This window comes from Pteronotus mesoamericanus, unplaced genomic scaffold, assembly GCF_021234165.1.
Source record: "Pteronotus mesoamericanus isolate MK-2021 breed Mesoamerican mustached bat unplaced genomic scaffold, CSHL_Meso_final contig_29, whole genome shotgun sequence".
In the NCBI taxonomy this organism is placed as follows: Eukaryota; Metazoa; Chordata; class Mammalia; order Chiroptera; family Mormoopidae; genus Pteronotus; species Pteronotus mesoamericanus.
Genome location: NW_026555123.1, coordinates 3,980,806 through 4,005,220, shown reverse-complemented (window position 1 = coordinate 4,005,220; position 24,415 = coordinate 3,980,806). Strand labels below are relative to the sequence as shown.

General features: G+C 42.6%; 1 protein-coding gene across 1 annotated transcript in view; it reads right to left on the bottom strand.

Annotated features, from left to right (window-relative positions):
• NDUFS4 (NADH:ubiquinone oxidoreductase subunit S4) overlaps positions 1-24,138 on the bottom strand; it is an 80,133-nt gene extending 55,995 nt beyond the window's left edge. Inside the window, exon 1 of the mRNA XM_054575337.1 lies at positions 23,990-24,138. Within this exon, the coding sequence (XP_054431312.1) occupies positions 23,990-24,087 (98 nt within the window). The 5' untranslated portion in view covers positions 24,088-24,138. The remainder of the gene's footprint in view (positions 1-23,989) is intronic.
• Positions 24,139-24,415: the final 277 nt, after the last annotated feature.

Below are 24,415 nucleotides of genomic sequence, written 5' to 3'. Positions count from 1 at the left end.
ACTATTTACATTAGCACCAAAAAATAAATATTTAGAAGTAAATCTAACAAAATATGTAAAAAATCTATATGCGGAAAACTAGAAAACCTATAAAAGAAATCACAAAACATCTACATAAGTAAAAGGATACTGCATGCTCAAGGACAGGAAAACTCAATACAGTTAAGATGTTAATTCTCCTGAACTTGATCTATATATCAAATCAAAATCAAAATTCCATCGTTATTTTGCAGGTATCCACAAATTCATTCTAAATTCATATATCCAAAAAAAAGAGCAAAAGTTGTAAACAAAATACTGAAAACAATTACAAAGTCAGAGGACTGTCATAAAAATTTCAGACTTACTACATGTATTAGTAATAAAGATATTATGGAATTGGTGAGAGAGAGACAAATGTATCACTTGAATAAAACTGACAGGCAAGAAACAGTCAATAAATCTTTGGGAAAGGAGTAAAGCAATCCAATGGAGGAAAGACAATATCTTTAGTAAGTGGAACTGGAACTTACCCACATGCCAAAAAAAAAAAAAAAAAAAAAAAAACCAAAACATCAACACTAACCTTACACCATCAACACAAATTAACTCAAAATGGACCATAGAATACTTCCTGCCAAGATGGAGGCATAGGTAGATACACTTTGCTTCCTTGCACAACCAAAAAAAGGTCAACAACCAATTTAGAAACAAAAAACAACCAGAACTGCCAGAAAACTGAACTGTATGGAAGTCTGACAACCAAGGAGTTAAAAAAGAAATGTTCATCCAGACTAGGAGGAGGAGAGAGATGGGCAGCCTGGGCAGAAAGGACGCGCAAGTTGGTGGCTGGTGGTCCCACATTTGTGTGCAGATAAGCCAGGAACAACTGGGGAGTGAGAAAGATCAGGAAATCCAGGGTTCCAGTGGGGGGAAAGAAAGCCTCAAAGCCCCTGGCTGTCAAAACCTGTGGGGGTTAAGGTGGCAGGAGAAACTCCCAGCCTCACAGGAGAGTCTACTGGAGAGACCCAGAGGGACCTAGAACAGACAGAAACCCACCCACCGTGGAATCAGCACCAGGGGGGCCCAATTTGCGTGTAGGTAGTGGGGGAAGTGACTGAAAGTGGGGCAAGAGCCAAGCAAGATTTTCTCTCTCTGATCCCTCCCCCACATCCAGCGCCACAACGCAGCCACGTGGGCTGCCCCACCCTGGTGAATACTTAAGGCTCTGCCTCTTACAGTGTGACAGGCACACTGAGAACCATGGCCCAAATGAAAGAGAGATCAAAATTCCAAAAACAGAACTAAGCAACAAGGAGATAGCCAACCTATCAGAGGTGGAGTTCAAAACACCAGTAATCAGGATTGTTAGGGTGGCTGGTGATATGGCTGTGAAAGAATTTATAAAGAAAAGGAAGTGAGGAGAATAAAGTTTTTATGCACTCTCCAATAAAGGAGAGGGACGTGGTGTGGAGAGAGACACCCACAGTGAGGGGTGGGGGCTTTGAGCTTTCACTGGATGTCTCTGGATTAAAAAAAGCTGGGGGTGCTGGTGTGCGGCCCTGGGCTGCGGGGACGCTGTCAGGCGAGGCTGCGGTTGGTTCCAGTGCTGTCTTCCGCCTGCGGCTGGAGGGAGCGGTTGGTCCTGTTCTTGCTTCCAGTCGTGTCCAGTCCGGTGGCCGTCAGCTCTGAGGCTAACGTGGCAGTGATGTTTAACGAGGTCACAGGCCTGCTCAGCAAATGGTGCCACCACAGCAGATGGGGCTGGCTCTGTCCTTTCAAGGATGCTCACAGAAATGACTGAGTACAAACACCAAATAAAGGAAGAAGTGAAGGTTATACAAAACAAAATAAAGAAAAATATACAGGGAACCAACAGTGAGGGAAGGAAACCAGAACTCAGATCAACGATTTGGAACAGAAGGAAGAAATAAATATTCAACTGGAACAGAATGAAGAAGCAATAATTCAATAAACTGAGGAGAGGCTTAGGAACTTCTGGGCAACTTTAAATGTTCCAATATCAGAATCATAGGGGTGCCAGAAGAGGAGGAGGAGCACAAAATTGAAAACTTATTGGAAAAAATCATGAAGGAGAACTTCCCCAATCTTGCAAAGGAAATAGACTTCCAGGAAGTCCAGGAAGCGCAGAGAGTCCCAAAGAAGATGGACCCAAGGAAGGACACACGAAGACATATCATAATTAAATTACCCAAGTTTAAAGATAAGGAGAGAGTCTTAAAAGCAGCAAGAGAAGAGGAGAGAGTTACCTACAAAGGAGTTCCCATAAGACTGTCTGCTGACTTCTCAAAAGAAACCTTGCAGGCAAGAAGGGGTTGGCAAGAAGTATTCAAAGTCATGAAAGGCAAGGAACTCTACCCAAGATCACTCTATCCAGCAAAGCTATCATTTAGAATGGAAGGGGAGATAAAGTGCTTCCCAGAAAAGGTGAAGTTAGAGTTGTTCATCAACACCAAGCCCTTATTATATGAAATATTAAAGGGATTTACCTAAGAAAAAGAAGATGATCAAATTATGAACATTAAAATGACAACAAACTCATAACTATCCATAACCGAACCTAAAAAAACCAAAAACAAAAACAAACTAAGCCAACAACTAGAACAGGAAGAGAATCACAGAAATGGAGATCAGGGGTGGGGGAGAGGGGAGAATAGGTGCCGGGAATAAGAAGTATAATTGGTAGGTACAGAATAGACAGGGGGAGTTTAAGAACAGCACAGGAAATAGAGAAGCCAAAGAACTTATATGCACAACCCATCCACATGAACTAAGGGGGGATGCTGGAGGGAGGGGGCAAGGTGGAGGTGGATAAAGGGGAGAAAAAAATGGGACATCTGTAATAGCATAATCAATAAAATATACTTAAAAAAAAAAGAAAATGTACCATAAACCTAAATGAAAGAGACAAAACTGTCAAATTTCGAGAAGATAACATGAGAAAATCTAGGTGACGTTGGTGTGGTGCTGATTTTTTAACTAAAATACCAAAAGTGTGATCCATAGAAAAAAATAGATGAGTTTGACTTTGTTAAAATTAAAAGCTCCTCCTCAGTGAAAGATACTTGAAGAAAATGAAAAGACATGCACAGGCTGGGAGAAAATATTTGCAATATGCATATCCGATAAAGAACTTCTGTACACAACACACAAAGAACTCTTAAAGCTCAGTAATAAGAAGGCAATGGGGCCGCACAGCACGGCACAGGAACCAGAGTCAGGAATATCGCGATGACCGAGGGCGCGGCCTGGCGGGCCCTGGGAACACGGGGACCCCTTTGTGAAGTGTGTGACTGTCCAACCACTACGCTGTACACCTGGAACGAATACAAAACAATACTGAATGTCAACTGTCATTTGTAAAAAAATTTCAACAGTGCTCCCGAAAATGACAGGAGTAAGAAAACAGCCCAATTAAACACTGGCCAAGAAATCTAAACAGATACCACAGCAAAGAAGATAACGTAGATGGTAAATAACCATATAAAAAGGTGCTCAATATCATACGTCACTAGGAAATTGAAAATTAAAACAATGAAACACCACTACCCACCTATTAAAGTGGCTAAAATCCAAAAAACTGACAACATCAAACACTGGTGAGCATGTGATGGAAGCGGAAGTCTCATTCATGCTGGTGGGAATTCACAATGCTACAGCCAACTTTGGAAGACTGTTTGACAGATTCTTACAAAACTAAACAAAGTCTGTTTCTTGTTTTAAATTTTACTTATTGATTCTTAGAGAGAGAAAGAGAGAGAATCGATATGTTGTTCCACTTATTTATGTATTTACTGGCTGATTCCTGTATGTGCCCTGACCAGGGATTGAACCAGAAACCTCAATGGATTGGGACAACACTCTAACCAACTGAGCTACCCGGCCAAGGCCTAAAACTAAACAAAGTTTTACATACAATCCAGCAATTGTGCTACCAGGTGTTCACCCGATTTAACTGAAATCATATGTTCTCACAAAAATCTGCACAAGAATGCTTATTTATAATTGCCAAAATGTACAAGTATCCAAAATGTTCTTCAATAGATGAATTGATAAACTGTGGTAATTCAGTAAGAAAAAGAAATGGAGTGGAGAAAGTATCTGCAAATCATATTCTTACAAAGAATTAATATCCAGTATATAAAGAACTACTAAAACTCCACAACAAAACAAACAATTCAAAAATGAGCAAAGGCCTTGAACAGATACTTCTTCAAAGGATATAGATGTATGGCCAATCAGCACACATCACTAATAATCAGGAAAATGCAAATCAAAACCAAGAGATAAAACAAGACAGTCATTAGGATGACAAAGGAATCAAGGAGGGAAGGGAGGGTAGGAGAGGGGGAGGGAGGAAAGAAGGAACAAGCATTGGCAAGGACGTGGAAAAACTGGAAACACCAGAGGGAATGATGTAGCTGCTATGGAAAACAGTATAATGATTCCTCAAAAATTAAAAATAAAACTACCACATGGTCCAGCAATTCCACTTCTGCATATATATGCAAAAGAATCGAAAGCGGGGACTCAGCTGGATATTTGTTCACCAATGTTAATAGCAGCATTATTCACAAGAGCCAAAAGGTGTAAGAAGCCCAAGTGTCCACTGATGGACAAATGGATTAAAAATATATACAATGAAATATTATCAGCCTTAAAAAGCAAGGAAATTCTGATACATGCTACAACAGGGATGAACCCTGAAGAAATGCTAAGTGAAATATGCCAGTCACGAAAGGACAGAATATATGATTCCACACGTATGAAGTGCCCAGACTACTCAGTCACAGAGACAGTCAGTCAGACGCTGGGAGAAGGGGAGAAAGGGGCATCACTGTTTAACAGGTACAGAAGCTCAATTCTGGCAGATGAAAAACAGTTCAGAATATACATGGTGGGATGGTTGCACAACAATATGAATATACTTAATGTTACTGAATAAACTTCAAAATAGTTAAATGGTAAAATTTTCATTACGTACATTTTACAATCACAATTAAAAAGAATATGCGTTGTGAAGAAACTGTTGAACCCTGGTGTACACCACCAATAAAGAGGAACATACTCACAAAAGCCTGTCAAAGCTGAAGATTTATAACTTCGCTTAGAGAAAGCCTATTCACTCAGGCATGTATGTAGAAGTATCCCGTACATATACAAGGTCTGTCCAGAAGGTATCTAGCCATTTAATATAAAAAACAGAGACATTTACTGAAGAAGGTACAAGATACAAGAAACATTGTACATGGGACAATGACGCCTCAGTCCCCTTCAAAGCAGGCACCTTGGGACCTCACACAGTTCTCCCAGTCTCTGTCAGCCGCCCTGTCATATTTCCCTGAATCTCATCGAGGGTCTGAAATCTCTTCCCTTTCAAAAGGGGATTTTAGTTTTGGGAAAAGCCAGAAGACACAGGGCGCCAAATCTGGGCTGTAGGGGGTGCTGAGTCACCTGGGTGACTTGATGTTTTGCCAACACACTCTGCAGGAGACGTGATGCATGAACAGGTGCATTGTTGTGATGAAGCTGCCAATCACCAGTTGCCCATACGTGTGGCCTTCTGAATCCAAATAGTTTCCACAGAGAAATGTTCAAGCTTCACACAAAATCTGATGCAAATTCATTGCTCTACTCAGTTATTTTGAATGGGACGGCCACACAGTACACGTGCTCATTCAACAGCGTCTACTGCCCCCACTGACGAGTACAGTGACGTCGTCCTTGTTCACCCATAATCATTCCAGGCCACTCTCCTCGGCTGCCAGGTTACACTGATGTCGCACAAACCGTTCTTGTTATATTAACAATGGCTGGACTTTCAGAAAGACCATATGCACGTGTGTGTGTATTCACACTTCATAAACTTTTAGAAGACCAAATTGAAGCTGTTGAACTTCAGTATAATTATTCACTTGTACTGCGCCTCATGTAGTATATTTTCCGAAAGTACACACTTTTTTAAAACTTCTAGTGTATGTCTATGTATAAGTGATACCTTATCATCATACTTAATACTAATTACCACATCATTGCACTGACACCATTACTTGATACATTCTGCATAAAAATAGTTGAGATAATGTTACAAATAAGCACAAAGAACAAATCTTTAATATATTTATGAAAATATAATGTGCAAAACAAAATGAAAAGCAAGCCTGTCAAGTAAGAAACTACAGACATCTTCAGTTCCCTATCTAGTCCACCTTTCAGCACCCAGGTCCTTAATTTAGTCTGAGCTGGATCACTTCAGACGTACTTATTAGCATCTTGTTAAAAAAATAATTCTACTAATTAACATTCTTCATGTTCCCCATAAGGTATGTGTGTCAGTCTTTACAGCTGTGCACCCATATCCCTGCGCTCTTACCAAGCCCATGGTGATGTTACCTTTACCGCTCTCTCCCAAGTCCGGAGTGGGCATGTGACTTAAGTCAGCCAATGACAAGAGAGGAAGTGACTCAGCAGAAGCTTTAAGTCAGTGCATAAATACCCATCACTTTTCCTCTGGGAGAATAACCGACAATGGTTACTCTGGGTCCCAAGTGAGGACAAATGGAGGGGTAGAGCTCCCAGCAAAGGACCTGCCGCATGAACAAGAAATACATTTTTAATATTTTAAGCCACAGATATTTGGGGGTTTATATCCTGACTGATAGAGCTTAATAAGCAATTCTCCATCCATGTATTCTTCCAGGGAATGCCATGTGAGAACAACAGTTGTATGCTGTTTCATACTGACCATTTGAGGTTGGGAGTATTATAGATCGAGGGTTTACTATTTCCAAGTGAATAAAGATGTCACTTTTTAAAGGCTACAGTTTTGGTCATTAAAGACAACATAACTTATTTTCTTATGCCTTCAAAGCTTAGAAGGTGTCAAAATCCATTAGATAATTTTTTTCACACCAGCTTAACACTACTATTTCATCTGGGACAGCTCAACGATTTTTTTCAAAAAGGTCATGAATTTTTATCTTCATTTATCTTCACTTTGAAGTATCCCAACTTGTTGTATGTTTACCTCAGGTTATGACTCTTTTGGTTTAAACTTCTAACTGCCATAAGACCATTGGAATCATGTTTGTATCATAAGTATATTTAAAATAAACAATAAATTCAATCACAAAAAATATGCTGAATTTATAGGATATGAGGGTTGAACGGACTAGCATTCTAGTAATGTTACATCAAAGAGAAAGACAGTTGGTAGGTGTTCACCCTTCAATTAAAAAATGAGTGTCCATTGGCAAATCTGGCATTCTTGGCACACTATTTTTTAAAAGCTGACTATTACATGATTAAAAATACGTTCAGAAGAAAAAAAAGTCACCAAAACACATAGACTTTGACTTCATGAAACAATTTGGAAAATGGTCACACAGTGACTTCAGTGTCAGTCAGACCCACGTTAAAATTCCGGATCTGCCACTTAAGAGCAATATGATCGTGAACAAATTACTTCACAACGCTGCACTTCAATGTACTCATCTGCAAAAATAAGGATAACAATACCTCCTAGAATGACTGGCAGAATTAAATAACACATTAAGTCATTGGCATGGAGCGCCTGGTGTAGAGAGAAATAAATGTTCATTTCTTTCCCTCTAAAAACAGACAGGACCAGCTCATTTAGGTGCAAGAGAGGAAAGGAAACCCTACAAAAGATTAACAAACACTTCTTTTCCTGATTTTGTCTAAAAAAATCTGAACGGCCAACTTTTCTTTTTCTGTCCAGTCACCCACGCAGACCAGCAAAGCCCTGGCCCGCCTCTGCCCCTGCCCCCCCTGCACTCGGCAGCCGCCGCCAACCTGAGCCCTCCTCCCCACTGCCAAGAAGCTCCAACCAGGCAGGCTGCTCCTGCTCCAAGCCCTTCATGGCCTGCTGGTAATTTATCTCAAAAAAAAAACCGGAAGTATTTAGGGACCAAGCACCACATCTATAATTTACTTTCAAAAAAGAACATATGTGCATTTTGCTCATACATATATACATATTCATGTATACTCATATATACACATTTTGCTTACCTATTACATGTGTAATGCATAAATGCTAACTGAGCAAAAAACAGCAAAATATTAACACTGTCAAATCTAGGTGGTAGGCTCATGGATTCACTGCACTCTTTTTTGCACGTGTAAAGATTTTAATAAGAAAATGTGAAACTGATAGCAAAATGAAAAATATGATTAGTATGCTTCATCTGTGGAAAATGTAAAAGAGTAAGAACACATTTGCTTAAATATGCACGAAGCCCCAGGATAGGAAATGAGTAACGGTCCTTCTCGAGGGCGGGGAGCGCAGCGGTGAGTTGAGCGGACGGGGTCAGGGACGAGAGGGGGACGCACACGTCAACGGACTCATACACACAGCACCCAGAGGCAAAAACATTACCCTGAGAACTACTGTTGACTGTATTCTGACTCACTGTAAATGGTTATTGTCAGGGTTAAATGAGACAACATATATAAAGCTTCCAGAAGTACTTGGTACTTGGTCAAGGCTCAATAAATGTTAGTAAGTCCAGCTGTTGAAGTAAGAAAAATCTTCAGTATTAATGGCACTATCAAATGTGTACAAGATAATTTCAACCTACACTCTTCGGATGGTTAGTTACACCTTCCAGAAAAGTCTACTCACGGACATAAATTTCAAATACCATTATCAAAATGTGTATGAGTTTTGTATCGGCATACGTCTAGACCGAGGTTCTTTTTCCCTGATAAAATGAAGGGCACCAGTGAACGACGCCAGCCACTCGGAAAGCTCCCCTGCCTGGACCGCAGACCAGCATCCCGCCCCAGAGCTCCTCCAAGGCCTGTGACCCACCACGCCCAGGAGGACTCTGCTGCCTGGCGTGGCGAGTCCTGCCATCTGCCTGCTGCTCCTGTCTGCCGCCGGCAAGCCCATCTTCTCGTCACAGGGCCTGTGAACCAGCTGGCAGTAGGGGTCCCACGCTCTGGCCTGACTGACCACAGACCATCCCTATCATCTCAACGGGCCATCCGCCCTTCCCGTTTACCGAGGTATCACACCTCACGGAGCTACTGAGAAGAGTAAAGGAGATAAAAACCGTGAGCACGTAGCACTGTTCCTGATATATGCCAGTAAAGTTTACTAGCAATCATTAATATTATTTTTCAAAAAGTAATGTTGGTAAATTAACAATTAAATTCCATTTAGATGTTTTAATTTATTAGCTTAACCCCAAAATGGATGCCAATTCTAAGACATGGATTCAACTACAAAAAAATAACTAAACAATAATTCATTTTCCTAAACAGCTACAGTATATGTCCGCTACCTATGGTCTATTTTAGAGCAATTATTTTTTGAAATAAGGCATAAATCAAGGAAAGATTTAGGAGTAGACTAATGTAACTAGAGGTAAGTTCTTAATCAAAGAAAAACTGATAATACTAGTTAGAAAGTAGTGTCCCTTTGAAATACAGTATTTTTTAGAAAATAATTCATGTCTGTAAACTGGACACACCCATTAACTTGTTTAAATAATTTCAAAAGGAATTTAAAAAATAAGTATAAAATACAACCTAGATTTTATCACCTCATAAATATAACACAACCCAATATGTATGCACAAGTGCAAAAAAGGACACAGGAAAACCAAGTCCCACACACTAAACTTCACAGTCTTCCCCGAGGATCACATGGAAGTGTTCCTCGTTGGCATAACAAAGAAAACAGCTTGCTTGTTATTCCCTTACCAGTTTCTCAGGCCTTCATACCATTCAAGAAAAACTCAGCAACTACTGCAAGATATATCCAAATACAGTCATCAAACTGTACACTATTCAACATGCACTGAATAATTAAAGACTATCCTTGGTGAATTATTTACCTAACACACCCAAGTCTACGATTTTTAAATAAGTGTTGTTAGAATTATATATGCAATTTGATTTCAATCACAAAATGAATCTAATCAATAAGACAATGAGACATGTAACCAGTACTTTCTCCACTGACTTTCCAAAACATGCCATCTTTTAAAAATACATTTACCTAAAGAAGATTTTTTTAAGAAATTAAAACATAATTGACATATCACAGTATATTAGTTTCAAGTGTGTAAAAAAGGCCCCCACACTAGTGTCTGTTGTGAAATGACCACCACAGCAGGGCCTAGGTACCACTCTTCGCCACACACAACCACCATTTTTTCCTTTTGATGAGAACTTTTTAAGATCTCCTATAGCAACATGCAGTACAGTATTACTAACTACAGCCACAATGCTGCACTTAAGATGCTTTAACCTTAATATATTTTGGCTATGTTGACAAATATACAATCAATAAAATACTCTTTGAAAAGAAGTTTGAAAGATCTTCAGTCTTTCAGTATAGAAGAGTTAATGACTACAAAATCGTGTATCTATGTTCAAAAAGCCCAGGTGGACTCTGCTGACCGTCTACATTTAAGAACGTATACCAAGATTCCAATTCTCACTCTGCCTTCATATACCATCTATCAAAACGTCTACTATGTCTTCTGCATAATGTTATACCCAGTAGCTGGCTTTCAAGATTCTGCCGGGGGAGGCAGACACAGAAGCAGTACCTTCACTGTCACGGCTCAGAATGCCAGTGGCAGTTTCCACGATGAAGGCGTGCCCAAGGCGCTTTGCTGCGCACTGCGGAGAGGGCGGTGCGGTGGGACGGGGCGGGCTGTCCGGAAAAGTGTCCTTAGCAATACTGCCTGTGCTGTCCAGATACTTTGTTTTCATTGAGCATCCAATGTTACAGGATTGAAAGGGGAAATCTACAAAATTTGGCATATTAATTCACGTATTTAGTACCTATTATGTGTGGTACAATCCTGACAAACATGTTCAATAGTTCATTTTTAAATCAGGTATAAGACCACAAAAACAGTAGTTTAACTTTTGGTTGAAAAGTCATGCTTTTTTCTTAGAGACAGACAGAGACATCAACTTGTTCACTTTTCTATGCATTCATTGGTTGATTCCTGTATGTGCCCTGACTGGGGACTGAACTCATAACCTTGGCATGTTAGGATGACGCTCTAGCCAAAAGAGCTACCCAGCCAGGGCATGAATTCTTTATTTTCCCCCCAATGCTTCCTATTTTGTCTCCTCTCAACTCCCTTCCAGTAAATTAAATTAAACAGTAAAATTTAACAAATATCTACGATATTCCAAAATGCCTTAAACCCTAAGTAGATTCTTTTTTATTTGCTGTTATTTCTAAAATAAATAAAACTGAGCAAATTTAGCTAATTAAGTAAAATCATGTGGTTTGTTTAATGTGGACTATAACAGCAGATTGTTAATCCTCAATCTCAAAAGTCAGAGTTCATGCTGTATATCAAGTAGTCTGCCATTCCAAAAATCTGTAGTATAATAGCTACACAGCTACTTAGTACAGAAAAAAATTTTACTGTATTACTCACAATTATTTAAATTTGCAATACATTACCATCTTTTCCATTATTTGTTTGATGAAAAACTTTGAAGTACTAGTAAAAACCCACATCACACAAAAAGCTAACAGAATTCCACTTATACATTTAATAAATATTGGCTTAAGACAAAGTCTGCAATACAATTATTTGATATAAGGAAGAAGCAGAGTGCATCATAAAACTACACATGTAAGTCATTTTTCAGTGATCTATAACATCATTGTCCATGACAGTCACATTTAAAACCCACATAGTATGTCATAAGAAAACAAATATCTCATGTTTTCCTGTTGAAGATGTTATGAAATATTTTTTAAACTTATGTATTATTTCATAGTTCAATGAGTGCAGATGTTTACTGAGTATCAATGGCATGTGAACAAAGGTAAAAACACAGAAGTGAGGAACAGTTCCTGCCCTCCAAGACCGAGCCCTGCGGGAGCCACACACAAGGAAACAGGCACAATGAGGCACAGAGGAAAAAACAGGGGCCCTGAGATCACTGCCTCAGCCTGAAAATTCAAACAACGTCTCTCAGAAAAAGTGATGCTTTTTCTAAAGTACCCCCGAGGCCAAAGAGAAGCTGCAGAGGCAGAGCATGTGGCGGTGGAGCAGGGCACGGAGGGCAGGGAAGGCAGAAGGTAACACTCCTGCAGGCAGAGCCTCCCTTGTAAGGGAGCAAGTGCACGCGAGCCTGCGGTCCCTGCAGCACAGCGCACGTCGGGCTGGGGACCGGGCCGGGGACAGCTGATGAGAGGACCAGTGAAGGGGAGGAAGATGAGGAGCAAAGAGCAGGCTGTGCGAGGGGCCGGCTGAGCAGCCGGGCAGTCGCCCCACGGCAACGGCGGCGAGGAGAACAGGTGCAGGCTGAGGACACGGCCCTGGGGGCGGGAAGGAGGGAAACTCAGCGCACGTCCACGTCCGGGCGGGGACCCAAGGGCTCCGGACAGAAGGCCTGCGAGAGAGGAGACGAGAACGACACAGAGGTGGCGGCAGGGGCGGAGGAGGAGTGCTGGGGAGGAGGAGGCGGCCATGCAACCGTGCAGGTGAGCCGAGTGCAGACGGCCTGCTTACGCTCCGGGTGCTCCGGGTGTGACGTTCAGGGAGACACAGAGCCACAGCCTCCATGAAGGCAGGCCTGCCAGTCGGCGAGGGGGTGAGGGCTGCCCCGAGAAAAGCGACCTGGGGAGACCCTCTAGGAAGCCCCGTGCCCCCCCCCGCCGCGGACCCCCCACAGCCGCCCACTAATCCGCCGCCCGCACTGGAGGGCAGTGCCGTTTCTCTGGTGCAGTACCGAACGATCGCTGAGGAGCGCAGTGGGAGAATTACCGTGAACCTCCAAATGCTTTAAAACTCACTTTCTGCTCTTTTTCTGGTTGCCAGGTATATGTGTTGACCTCCTTGAGTGAAAAGTTTATATGATGTGAGTTCACTGTATGCGTTTAGGTTTTAGGGTAAACAGATGGCAACTAAAGTCGCGGTGAATCACGAGAGAGAGAGTATGTGAGCGTCCTACTGCTGCTGTAACAAACCGGACGGCGTCAGAGGTGGAGAACGTCACAGCTCCCTCCCTCGCGGCTCCGGAGGTCCCCCACCCGGAGCGGGCCCCCCAGGGCCGGTGTCCAGCGTCCGTGTGGGAGGGAGGCCGCTTCCCTCTGCAGGCTCCCGGGGAGGATCTGCTCCGTGTCCCCCCAGCGCTCCGGGGCTGCCGGCGCCGCTGGCCTGTGGCCACAGCCCCCTGGTAAAGGCTTCCATGTTGACCTTCGTGTCGCCTCCGATTCCCCCTGCACGCTTCTTAGAAGAACCGTTTGATGACATGGGGCTCACTAAGACAATCCAGGATCACCTCTCATCTTGAGATCCTCAACTTCGTCGCACCTGCAAAGTCCACAGGTTTGGGGGATCGCGATGAACGTACGGGGGTGGGGCTATCCAGCCTATCACACAGGGTATGCAAAGAATAAAGATACTGGTAATTCTCTAGCTCTTACATTGGATGGTGGGTCCACACAAATTCATTTTGTCATGACGCTTCCTAGCATATATGTGACATATATTCATGTATAGATAAATTATGTAATATAAAACATTTAAAAGGAATATAGAGCTATAAATCAAATTCAGAAATGCTGCCAGTTCAAGGAATGGGCAAAACATCATGGGCATTCAAAAGGAACTGAGGAGGGGGAAAAACAAAAAAGAAGTTAAAGGAAGAATCTTTCAAGAATGAGAAAGTCATCCTTTGGGATTGCCAAGGTCACGTAAGATAAGGGCTGAGAAGGGCCCATTCACGTAGCAACAGGGTCACTGTCAACCCTGACGAAAGCTGTGTCCGTGGAATGACGGACGCCGGGGACAGACTGCACGGAGCTGCGGGTGCGCGGGGGGCCACGACCCGGAAAGAGCCAGGTGCAGAGCTTTCTTTTACAGGCTCATGAATAAAATACCGCTAAAAGACGGACTCCAAGGCAAAATCCAAGACAGATAATCCAGAAAGAGGAAATAGAATGGAGGGAGGATTTGTGAAAGGAAAAAAAAAGATGGGGAAGGGAGGAAGGAACAAAAAGAAAGGAAGGAAAAAAAGGCCACAGAAAAAAGAACGATGATGATGACGTTACAATTTATTAGGCCCTTAGCCTATGCCAGGCACCGCCCTAAGGACTTTACAGACTTCTTGAAACAGGTTATCCAGTCCACCTCATAAACAGAAAACAGAAAGCAAGCAGAGAGAGGACCTATCCAAGCTGGGACTCGCACGCAGGCCGGGCTGACTTCCAGCCTGCGCTCCTGCCGGCTCCGCCGTGCCGCCGTGCCGGCTCCCAGGGCAGAGAGCCGCACAGCCTGGGCAGGCGCTGAGAGTCAGGCACAATCTCTGGAAAAGTTTTTCCCAAAGCTAGAGTCAAGGACAACAGGAAGAGATCATGAAGGGAACTGGCCATATCAGTAACTTGAATTCAAAGCCAAAAAACGATACATTAGACTTCTTATTAGCACACCTCCACAAAACCAGTCACGGAGACTCCAGGGTGGCGAGGGCGCCTGTGACCAGCGCCTCTGGTGCCCGCTCTCTCGGTCCATTGGTCATCCCGGCCACAGGGACTCAGGCCCAGGCCAGCCTCCAACGCCCTCCCTCAAGTGAGCCTGTTCCGCCTCAGGGTCTCCAGGAAGCCAAACACAGCTCAAAGCACTAAGCGTTACCACCTCCTGCAACCAAAGGGGAACCGGAGCCGGGGAGCAAACGTGGGAGCCTCCATGGGTCCCACGGTCGGCACAAGAAGGCGCCCTGGGAGCCCCCAGGGAGCTCTGGGGGCCCTGGGCCACTACTGCTCACTGCAGCGATCTCGGTGTCGCACCCTCCCCTCCTCCCCTCGCTGGCGCCGCACCTGTAATTCCTAGGGCCACTCGCAAGTGAGCCGCCTGCACCCACACCCGTCCCACACTCGACTCTGGGCAACGCCGACCCAAGACAAAGCCCATCCACAGACCCCGAGAAACAATCACGTGGCTGTCGCTTGAACACTTCCACCTACACATTCGCCCTCAAAGCAGATGTTCCAAGGCCATCCCTCCTCCTGGCAAAGTCCGCAGAAATGCAGTCTTTGGAAACTCGAAAAGAAATACAAGTATTCGTTGACTGAGTGAACAAACTTTAGCAAGTCTTAAAAGTTCATTAGAAAAAAAGTTAACAGGTCAGCCTACACAATATATGCAAGCATTATATGTTCCCTAAAGATATCTCAATATAAAACAAACCTGTCCTTAGTTTCTGTTCAGGAGGGCCCACCTTTCATTACACCTGAGTTCCTATGATCTACATGCATATGACAGCAGTATAACTAGCATTACAAATAATGGCACTACTATGATAAATCCTTACTATAATTGAATCTGTTTAATCTAACTCAATTGAGTATGTCCCCAAGAGTTTTAAACTTCGTACCAAAGACATGGCTTTTCAGTCCCTACCTGGTAATAAAGTTATGAGAGAGAAGCCTGAAAAAACTCCCATCAGGTATGACATCTGCCACATAGGAAAAAACAGTACAAAACAGCAGCTGTCACTCTAACTGTACCCTTGCTTGCCCTTCTCATTGTTTAGTAATATAAACCAATTCCCTCTACTTGCCTAAGCCAGGCATTTGAGTTTCTAGGTTTCCGTCTCTTGCAAACGAAAGGTCTAACAGAAGAGCTAGTGTAAACAAAATGTTGCATAAAATCTAACACTCTCTATGGAAGGGCTACAAAGTCTGGGATCCATGAATTCCCCAGAAATGTAGCTCTGGTTTAATAGATTTGAGCACGCACATTTCTAGAGAGAAGTCACCAAAACTTTCCTCAGTTACTTAAAATAAATCCGACTCCAGCACCCTCTCAAAGTAGTTAAGATTTATTGGTTGATGGTCTAAACCACTGACTCAATGCACTTTTCTACCCACTTTCAACAAACTTGTGTAACAAACTTGCATCTTTTATTAAATGCCATGATTTTCAACTAAGTGCACACGTTTTTTGAAATCCTTTCTTTGCTCAATTTCTAAGATTCTGGTACGTTAACTCCTCCCTGCCTCCCACCACAGTTAGGAGTCAATGGTTACAATCTGATCTATGAAGAACTTTTTGAATCATCTTTAGATCTTTTCAATCTATGCAGACGTGCTTAAGTGCAAATATACTTGCATTCATTTAAAACTAATTCATCACAGGATGGCTGCCCCCACGGTGCAGTAAGGCAAGAGGCGGCGAGAAGCACATCTGCACCGTCCCTCCGGGGAGGGACGCACGGGACAGCCACTGGATGACTCTGAAGAGCAAAGAGGCAGGTCAGGGGGAGCCACCAGAATCAGAAGGACCCCTGCCCCAGCAGCGCGTCTTCCCTCTGTCCCCCCTCCAGCATCCCTGCGGGAGCCAATGCCGCAGGGAATCCACATGCAGCGCCTCCCCAGGAGCCCTCTGTCCTAAGGAGCTGGTGATGGGCCAGGAGCAACAGAGGAGTGTGGAAATGAGGCACATTCTCTCTCTCCTATTCTCTCCTAAAACATGCACCAGCCAGAGGCAGTCCCAGGGCCACACGGAAACCTGCTGGAGCTAAAACTCCGAGGGAGGGAAAGGCTCCTCCCCATTCACTGAGGTTACGATTCTAACAAGGTAGGACCAGCGCCTACTGCTTGGTTTTGTCCTGTGTCCTTCCGTCCCTCAGCCACCGCTGCGAGTGCAAGTGCAGGCCGGCGCTACAGAGCAAGGCAACACGAGCCCCAGGTTTCTGGATGGAAGCTGTAAAGGAAAAACCCAGGGAGCTGGGTTTTCAGAACAAAACGGTATGAAACTAGAAATAAGTTACAGAAAGACAAGGAAACCTCCAAATACTTGGAAATTAAACAAAGCATCTCTAAATAATCCATGCATCAAAGAGGAAGTCTCAAGGGAAGAAAGAAAATATTTGGATGCAAATGAAAATAAAATACAATATATCAAAATTTTAGGGATGAAACTAAAGCAATTCAAGATGAGGAAACACTTGCCAGCTCATTCGATGAGTCCAAATCTAAACAAATACAGTACAACAAAGACACCCACAGACCAATACCCTTCATAACCACTAAACGTAAAAATCCTTAAAAAAGTATTAGCACGTCAAATACGGTGATATATAAAAAGAATTAAACAACATGACCAAGTGGAGTTTATCCTGAGAATGCAGAGCTGGTTCAATAATTGAAAATCAATCAATATAATTCACCATATTAACAGTGTGGAAAAAAAATACATCAATTGATGCAGAAAAGATATTAAGATAAACTATAATACCCATTTATGATAAAAACTATTTGCAAACTAGGAGTAAAAGAAAACATCCTCGATCTACTAAAGGCAATTTCTACAAGAAAGAAGAAAAAAAGCTTTCGTATAACATTATACTAATGGTGAAAAACTGAACACCTTCCCTAAGATTAGTAAATGGCAAGAATGTCTACTGTCATCATTCTTATTTAATATTGTCCTGGAAAATGAGAGAAACAAAAGCCTTAAAGATCAGACCAAAAATAAATAAATTGACCCTCTACACAGACTGCATGATTAATTACTTTAAAATCCCAAAGAATATAAAAAATACTTACAGAACTAACAAGTGAATTTAGCAAGGCTGCAGGACACAAAGTCAACACACAAATATCAATCCTATTTCTGCATACAGCAATGTATAATTAGCAACTGAAATTTTTAAACAATGCTATTCACCACAGCTCCCCAAACTGAGATACTTACACATAAATCTAACAACACACATACAGGATTTATATATTCAAAACTGTGAAACACTAATAAAAAAATTAATAAGTAAGTGAAATATACCAATTTATGGACTGGAAGACTCAGTAAAAATGGCAACTCTCAAATCAACAAGCAGATCTCAAGTGATGCCATTCACAGTCCTGCCTGGGTTTTCCGTAGCTACAGACAGGCTGAGTCTAAATTTTAGGTAGAGAGAAAGGCAAGGGAACCAGAATGGCTTAAGAAATGTTACAAAAGAAGGAAATTGGAGGAATTGCAACTATTCAGTTACAATACACATTTATTATAAAACTATAATAATCAACAAAGTATGGTATTGCCAAAAGAATACAAAAACAAACCCAAATACAGCCAACTGATAGTTGACAAAGGTGCAAAAGGAATTCAATGGAAAAAGGATAATCCTTGCAATAAATGGTAAAACAAATGTACATCTAAGTGCAAAAAAATTAACCTCAACTTAAATCTCACACAAAAATCTCACTTGAAATGGATCAGAGATCTGGATGTAAAACAGTAATATAGCAAAAATTCAAGAATATAGGAAAAAATCTTCATGGTCTAAGGTTAGGCAAAAAGTTCTTAGATATGAAAACAGCATAATCCATAAAAGAAAAAAATCTGGTAAACTGGGCTTTGTCAAAATTAAAAACCTTTACTCTGTAAAAGGTACTGTTAAAAGAATTAAAAGTAAAAAAAACAGATTGGGAGAAAATATTTGCAAACTGTGTATATAACAAAGGACTTCTATCCAGAATATTTTAAGAACCCTCGAAGCTCAACAATAAGAAAATAATATATATATAGTTCAAAGAAGAATACTGGCAAAATGGCGTACATTCTAAGGACCACCAAGGAGAGGCAGTAAAGCCTCAAGAAACATGGTCATCAATAAGGGGGCAAACCCGCTAGACAGGCTGAGCCCGGGGCACAGGCTCCCAGGAAGAACGCGTGATGACGGACCCTTCAATTGTCTGAAGGGCTGACATGTGCACGGGGCGGGCGGGGCGGGGGGGGGTCATGATTTTTCTATATCCTAGTAAAAGGAAACATCATTTGCCAAGGAGTCTAAAGGTAGAGAGGGTTTTCTAGGGCTAACAGAAATGCACCGTATATTCCTCAATTGCTAGATAATCAAGGAACAGGAATTTCTAGACATTCTTGCATTAAATAAAGGTGGAACAGGAGGATCCTAGAATTTTCTTCTCATACATAATATGAATCTATCAACTATAACTTCTAGAGTTCACCTACCAAAGTAGAAGGCATTGAACATCAAAAAAGGTATCCTGTCCTGCCAAAATAGCACTTTTTGCTGCACAAAAGTACGTACTATAAAGCACTTTAAGTTCCAAATTTTAAAAGACTAAATAATAAAATCTTAACAAAAAACATGTTGAGACCTATTTAATTCTCCAAATCTCATTTGTACTAAGAATATTCAAATTAAATTACCAATGTCTAATTAAATCTCATTTCATTAGACTTAAAAGGTATAAATATAAATTTCATGCAAATTTCTATAAGTATTTTAAAGAAATCTCTTGAAAAAGAAGTGCTCTTTCACACAAAGAGTGGTAGTCCTCAAAAGAGCCAAAACATCTGTATTCACTTTAAAGCTCATCAAGACAGACTGACATTTTTAGGAGAAGCATATGGCTTGCTGAACAGTCATCTAGAACAGAATCTTTTGTCTGGTAAACCCTATTCAAGGTCCATTTACTTATGTATGGAGTGGCTGAATAAAGGAGAAAACATATTTTTGAGTCCTAAAAAACACAAAGAAATAAACTCTTCATCCTGCTTTGTTAAGCACATAGCACAACATACTACAAAAGCAGCCAGATCTTTACCCTCAACTGCTCTCAACATCTGAAACAACTCTAAGAAATCACTGAAACAAAAGAACTCTAGAAAAGCATGAAACTTTCTTAGAGAACTATACCCACCAAAGACCACCTCCCTAAAAAAGGCATTTCCATTTTAAAGGGTAAAACACTTTCTTCTTAAAACTTTGAGGGGCAGAGTTCAACAGCTGCGCTGTATTAAACCTGAGCCCTTCCAAAAGGAAGAACGAGAGTCTCTAGAGAGCGAGTGGCGTGGCCGGCTTTCTCCAGCATTCTCAAAATGCCTGCCTGGCTCAGAGGGAGAGCTCCCCAAAAGAGAGCCTCTACCAGTGCACTGGTGAAAAGCACAAAACAATTCAGATTAGGAAAATGCGCACAAATTAAAGTATTTGTTTGTCTCTGGAAATCTCCATCCCTCCCCCACGGAAAAAGTGCATTTTGAGTGCATTTTTGAGATATAGCAAAGAAACTATTGCGGGGGGGGGGGGGACCCAAAAAACTAGTTTTCAGCCTGAGCTTCCCATTGGAGCCACCATAATGCTTAGCCTCAACCTACACTTACAACCAATATGTATTGGGGCCAATGCAACTGGAGTTTTATGTCCATATCAGGTGGTTCTGATGCACAGCAAGTGTTTAAAAAACCATTGAACTGATCCCATAAAGGAAAAATTAAGTCTAGTGAGGGCACTGGCCAGGCTGCCCATTAGTTAGAGCGTCGTCCCAATACGCCAAGGATGTAGGTTCCATCTCCGGTCAGAGCACGTACAAGAATGAGCCAATGAATGCATCAATAAGCAGAATAAATGGATGTTTCTATTCCTAAATCACTCTATCTATCTATCTATCTATCTATCCATCTATCTATCAAATCAATTTAAAAAATTAAGTCTAGGGAGCAAAGGCGGGAAGAAAAGGTCACATCTGAGCAATTCAACTAGTTCTAAAGAATCTAAGGTTGTATTCATTTATCAAAATACTCAGACAACAGGAGAATTTGAAATAGAATTCTGAACTGCTCTCAAATGGTTCTCATGCCATTACTTAAAGGACAAAAGACTTAAAAACAGTTTGCTAAAACACCCAAATATTTAGATGAAAGTTGTTATGAAAAATGTGGCCATTGAGTAATTCAGGTACAGTAAGTTTCCATGAGAATCTTTGGAAACTAAAACAGAAAAGTTATAATAAGGGCTCATGTATTATCTGTAATTATCTGTCAACCTGAAAAAAGTTGCAGGCTTTAATCACCATCATCAGAGCTTCATTAACCCTACTTTATTTTAAACGAAATCTTAACAGGTTTACTTGCTTGATATTCAAACCCGTGATAAGTCAAAAGAGGTAGTGAAACTGCTAGAGGGAAGCAGACCAGTCAAGGAAGGACCTCAAAACACTATTAAATAGCAGACTTAAGAACTCAGAAAGCCTAACAGCCATTTGGCAGTGGTTAAAGGCAGCCAGATGCAGTGACTTTCCTCACGATCCCTGGAGCAAGAAGACAGAAAAGTTGGTTCAATCTACCTTGTTATGCATACATTATATGTATTGTGCTTAAGAGGGTGAGAAAGTATAAAAATCAAGTCACCTGTAGAAAGTCTCTCACCAAATAATTACAAAATTTACAGGAAAAAAAATCCTACCTGGAAAACAAACAAAAGAAAGAAACCTCATTTCTCAACTGGGGAGACTCGTTGCACAAAAGGAACAGTGGAGTGAGAGTAAAGAGCGTCAGACAGCCTCGCAAAGCACACACCTCACTAAAAGGAAAGGGGACGGGAAGACACCGAGGTTTCATTTAGTGTGACCAGACATTATGACCCGCACCGCAGGAAGTCCACGCACTCCTCCGGGCTGCTCGCTCCGACTACTCCTGGTGACGCGCAGGCACACCTTGGGGACACTGCGGGCTGGGCCCCAGGCCACCGCCCTAAAGCCAGTCTCCCCCAAAGCGAGTCTTCATCTGTCTGCTGGTGGAGAGTCTTGCCTTCAATGTGTGAAAGCACAACATCTGTTAAGTCCAGTAAAGCCATGCACGATAAAAGGCGGTATGCCGGTAAAGGGAAAACTCCGTTTCCTCATCTGCACCTGCTTCCTCTTCTGAAAACAGCAGCAAGGCCAGGAACACCTGAGCTCACAGGCTCACTACGAGAGATACACGAGACAACCAGAGGTCAAGTCCTGGGCACAGTGGCCCCTACACAGCGACAAACACGTTAGCTGCTGTTCTTACTTAGTCCTCAGAATAAACGCCCTAAGAATCATCCTCAGCTTTCACCTGAGGGGATGTATTAGACGCTCTTCCAAAACGTCTCACTCTGTATCCAGCGCACACCAACCAGAGACCTCTGCTAACGCGTATTAGAACAGGAGCTGAGCTGCTCCATCTTTCCCCACGGAGCCCCGTGGGTTGTAAACTCTGAAAAATTTCATGTAAAACAGGTTGCAGAGAACAAGCCTGATAATTATATTCAGTTATTACTATTCCAGAAAGTGCTCATGTTTCATGAGGACCCTTTTCCAAATAAATTAATTTCCAACTTTTTAAATTTGAATACAAAAGAAGGATCAGGATAATTGCCAAAGAAATACATGAGTACAACAAAATCTACTGATGACAACTTCATTCCAGAAGTAAACGGTTTTGGGTAATGGAAGTTTTGGGTAGTGGTATAAGTTTTAGGAATATCCTAAACTTATACCATTACAAATAATTAGAAAAGAATAGGTGTTGTACATATTTTATATTCACATTTATTGGGTTGACCAAAAAGTTCATTTGTTAGATTGTATTGTGACAGTTATCATATCAGCATGCATTAAAAAAACTTATCAAAACTGGTGAATTTTGTGTGCAGCCATTTTAATATTGAAGATGGAAGAAGATATGTAACACTTCTGGTGTATTATGCTTTATTATTTCAAGAAAGATAAAAATGCAACTGAAACACAAAAAAAGATTTGTAACGTGTATGGAGAAGGTACTGTGACTGATCAAACGTGTCAAAAGTTGTTTGTGAAGTTTCTTGGTACTATTGACATTCTGGCCAAACAATTCCCCGTTGCGGGGGCTGCCTTATCCCTGGAGGGTGCGGAGCAGCAGCCCCGGCCTCTCCCCGCGGGAAGGCAAGAGCGGGAGAGACCGACAGGCTCAAAACATAAACAAATCAAAAAAATCATCGGTGAAAATCAAGATGTGTCGTTTATTTTACAGAAAAAAACTAAACGGACTTTTTGGCCAAACCAATACTAACAAGCTGTTGAAAACAACAATAAGACACAACAACTATTCTCAGGTTAAGAACGTAAGTGGTCGTGTTAGGGCTACAATAAAGTCTGGAAAATTCGACAAAATAGGGAAATGGAGGATTAAGTAATGCAATCGCAAATAAACGTCACCATTACAAAAATGCTTCAAGACAACGCAGTAGCAACAAAAACTTAATTACGACGAGAGTTTAATAAAATTCTGGATGGGAAACCTCCCTGCATGACCAGCAGAGCAGCCTTTGAAAAATTAGCCTCTAATATTTTACCAACACTGATTTCCCACCAAGTGTTCCTGCCAAGCAGATGGATGGATGCACAGAACAATGTTTCCGTTCAGAACCACATGAACATCACTCCAAGACAAGACGAACTCACACTCCCACCCCCGCAGGTAAGGACCGAAATGGTGGACCAGCAGGTGATTTCCTACCCACCCCCCGCCCCCGCAGGTAAGGACTGGAGTGACTAGGGCCAGCAGGTGACTTCACACCCGCCCCCCTCCCTGGCAGGGAGGGAAGGACAGGCCAGCAAGTGAATTCACCACCCAGGTAAAGATGGGAGTGAAGAACCAACAGGTGACTTCGCCCCGCGCCCCCGCCCCCCACCCCCGCACCGCCCGTAAGGGCTGGAGTGAAAGGCCAATAGGTGACTTCACCCTCCAGTAGGTACTGAAGTGACGAGCTAACAGGTTACTTCACCCACTAGGTATAAACAGGAGAGACAGGCCAGCATGTGACTTCAAACGCCCCCCCACCCCCCGCCCCAGGAGAGGCCTGGCGTGACCGGCTAACAGGTGACTTCACCCTTCAGGTAAGGACGGGAGAGGCCAGCAGGTGAAAAATGGAGGGTCCGGGACGCCGGGAACCGGTGAGACTCCGCCCCTTTTCTGGGCTCGGCAGCCGCTAGGGGACAACCTGCCCGGAGACCTGCCCCACGGCTCCAGGACACACGCCCCCAGGAAACCGGACACCCGTGCCGCTGCCGCCCGGCTCGCGACCTCCCCAGCAGCACCGCCCGCCCTCCCTCGAGGACGCCTTCCAGGAGGCCTTCTCCGGCGCCCAGCCGCAGAGACCCCGCAGAAGTGGAGGAGACACCCGAGAGCCTGAAGAAGAAGCCTGACAGTCCTGTTACCTGGTCGGAACCCGGGGAAGGGAAACGACAGCCACAGCCACGGCCCTTCTCCCCCACAGCGCTCGCTTCAGCGCCTCTGACATTGAGACCGCCGCCATCTTGCCGCACGCGAACGCCGGACGGGTCCCCGCGAAGGACAAACTTCCTCCGTTCTGTGACCGGCGCAACCGCGATGCTGTGGGGTGGGGCTTTGTTCATTTTTTTCTTGTTTGGTGTTTTGTTAAATGCTGGAATTTAAAAAAGGCGAAAGGTTTGGTTGAAGAAAAATGCACAACTGCTTTAAGTGTAAATAGTACCCCCATTAAAGCGTAACTTTTTTTGTTGTTATGACTGCTTATTTAATGAAAGACTAAAAGAAAATACTTGAAAATTTAAACACCTGCAACTCATAATTTTTTCAAAGGACTCCAAATATTTAGGGCTGAG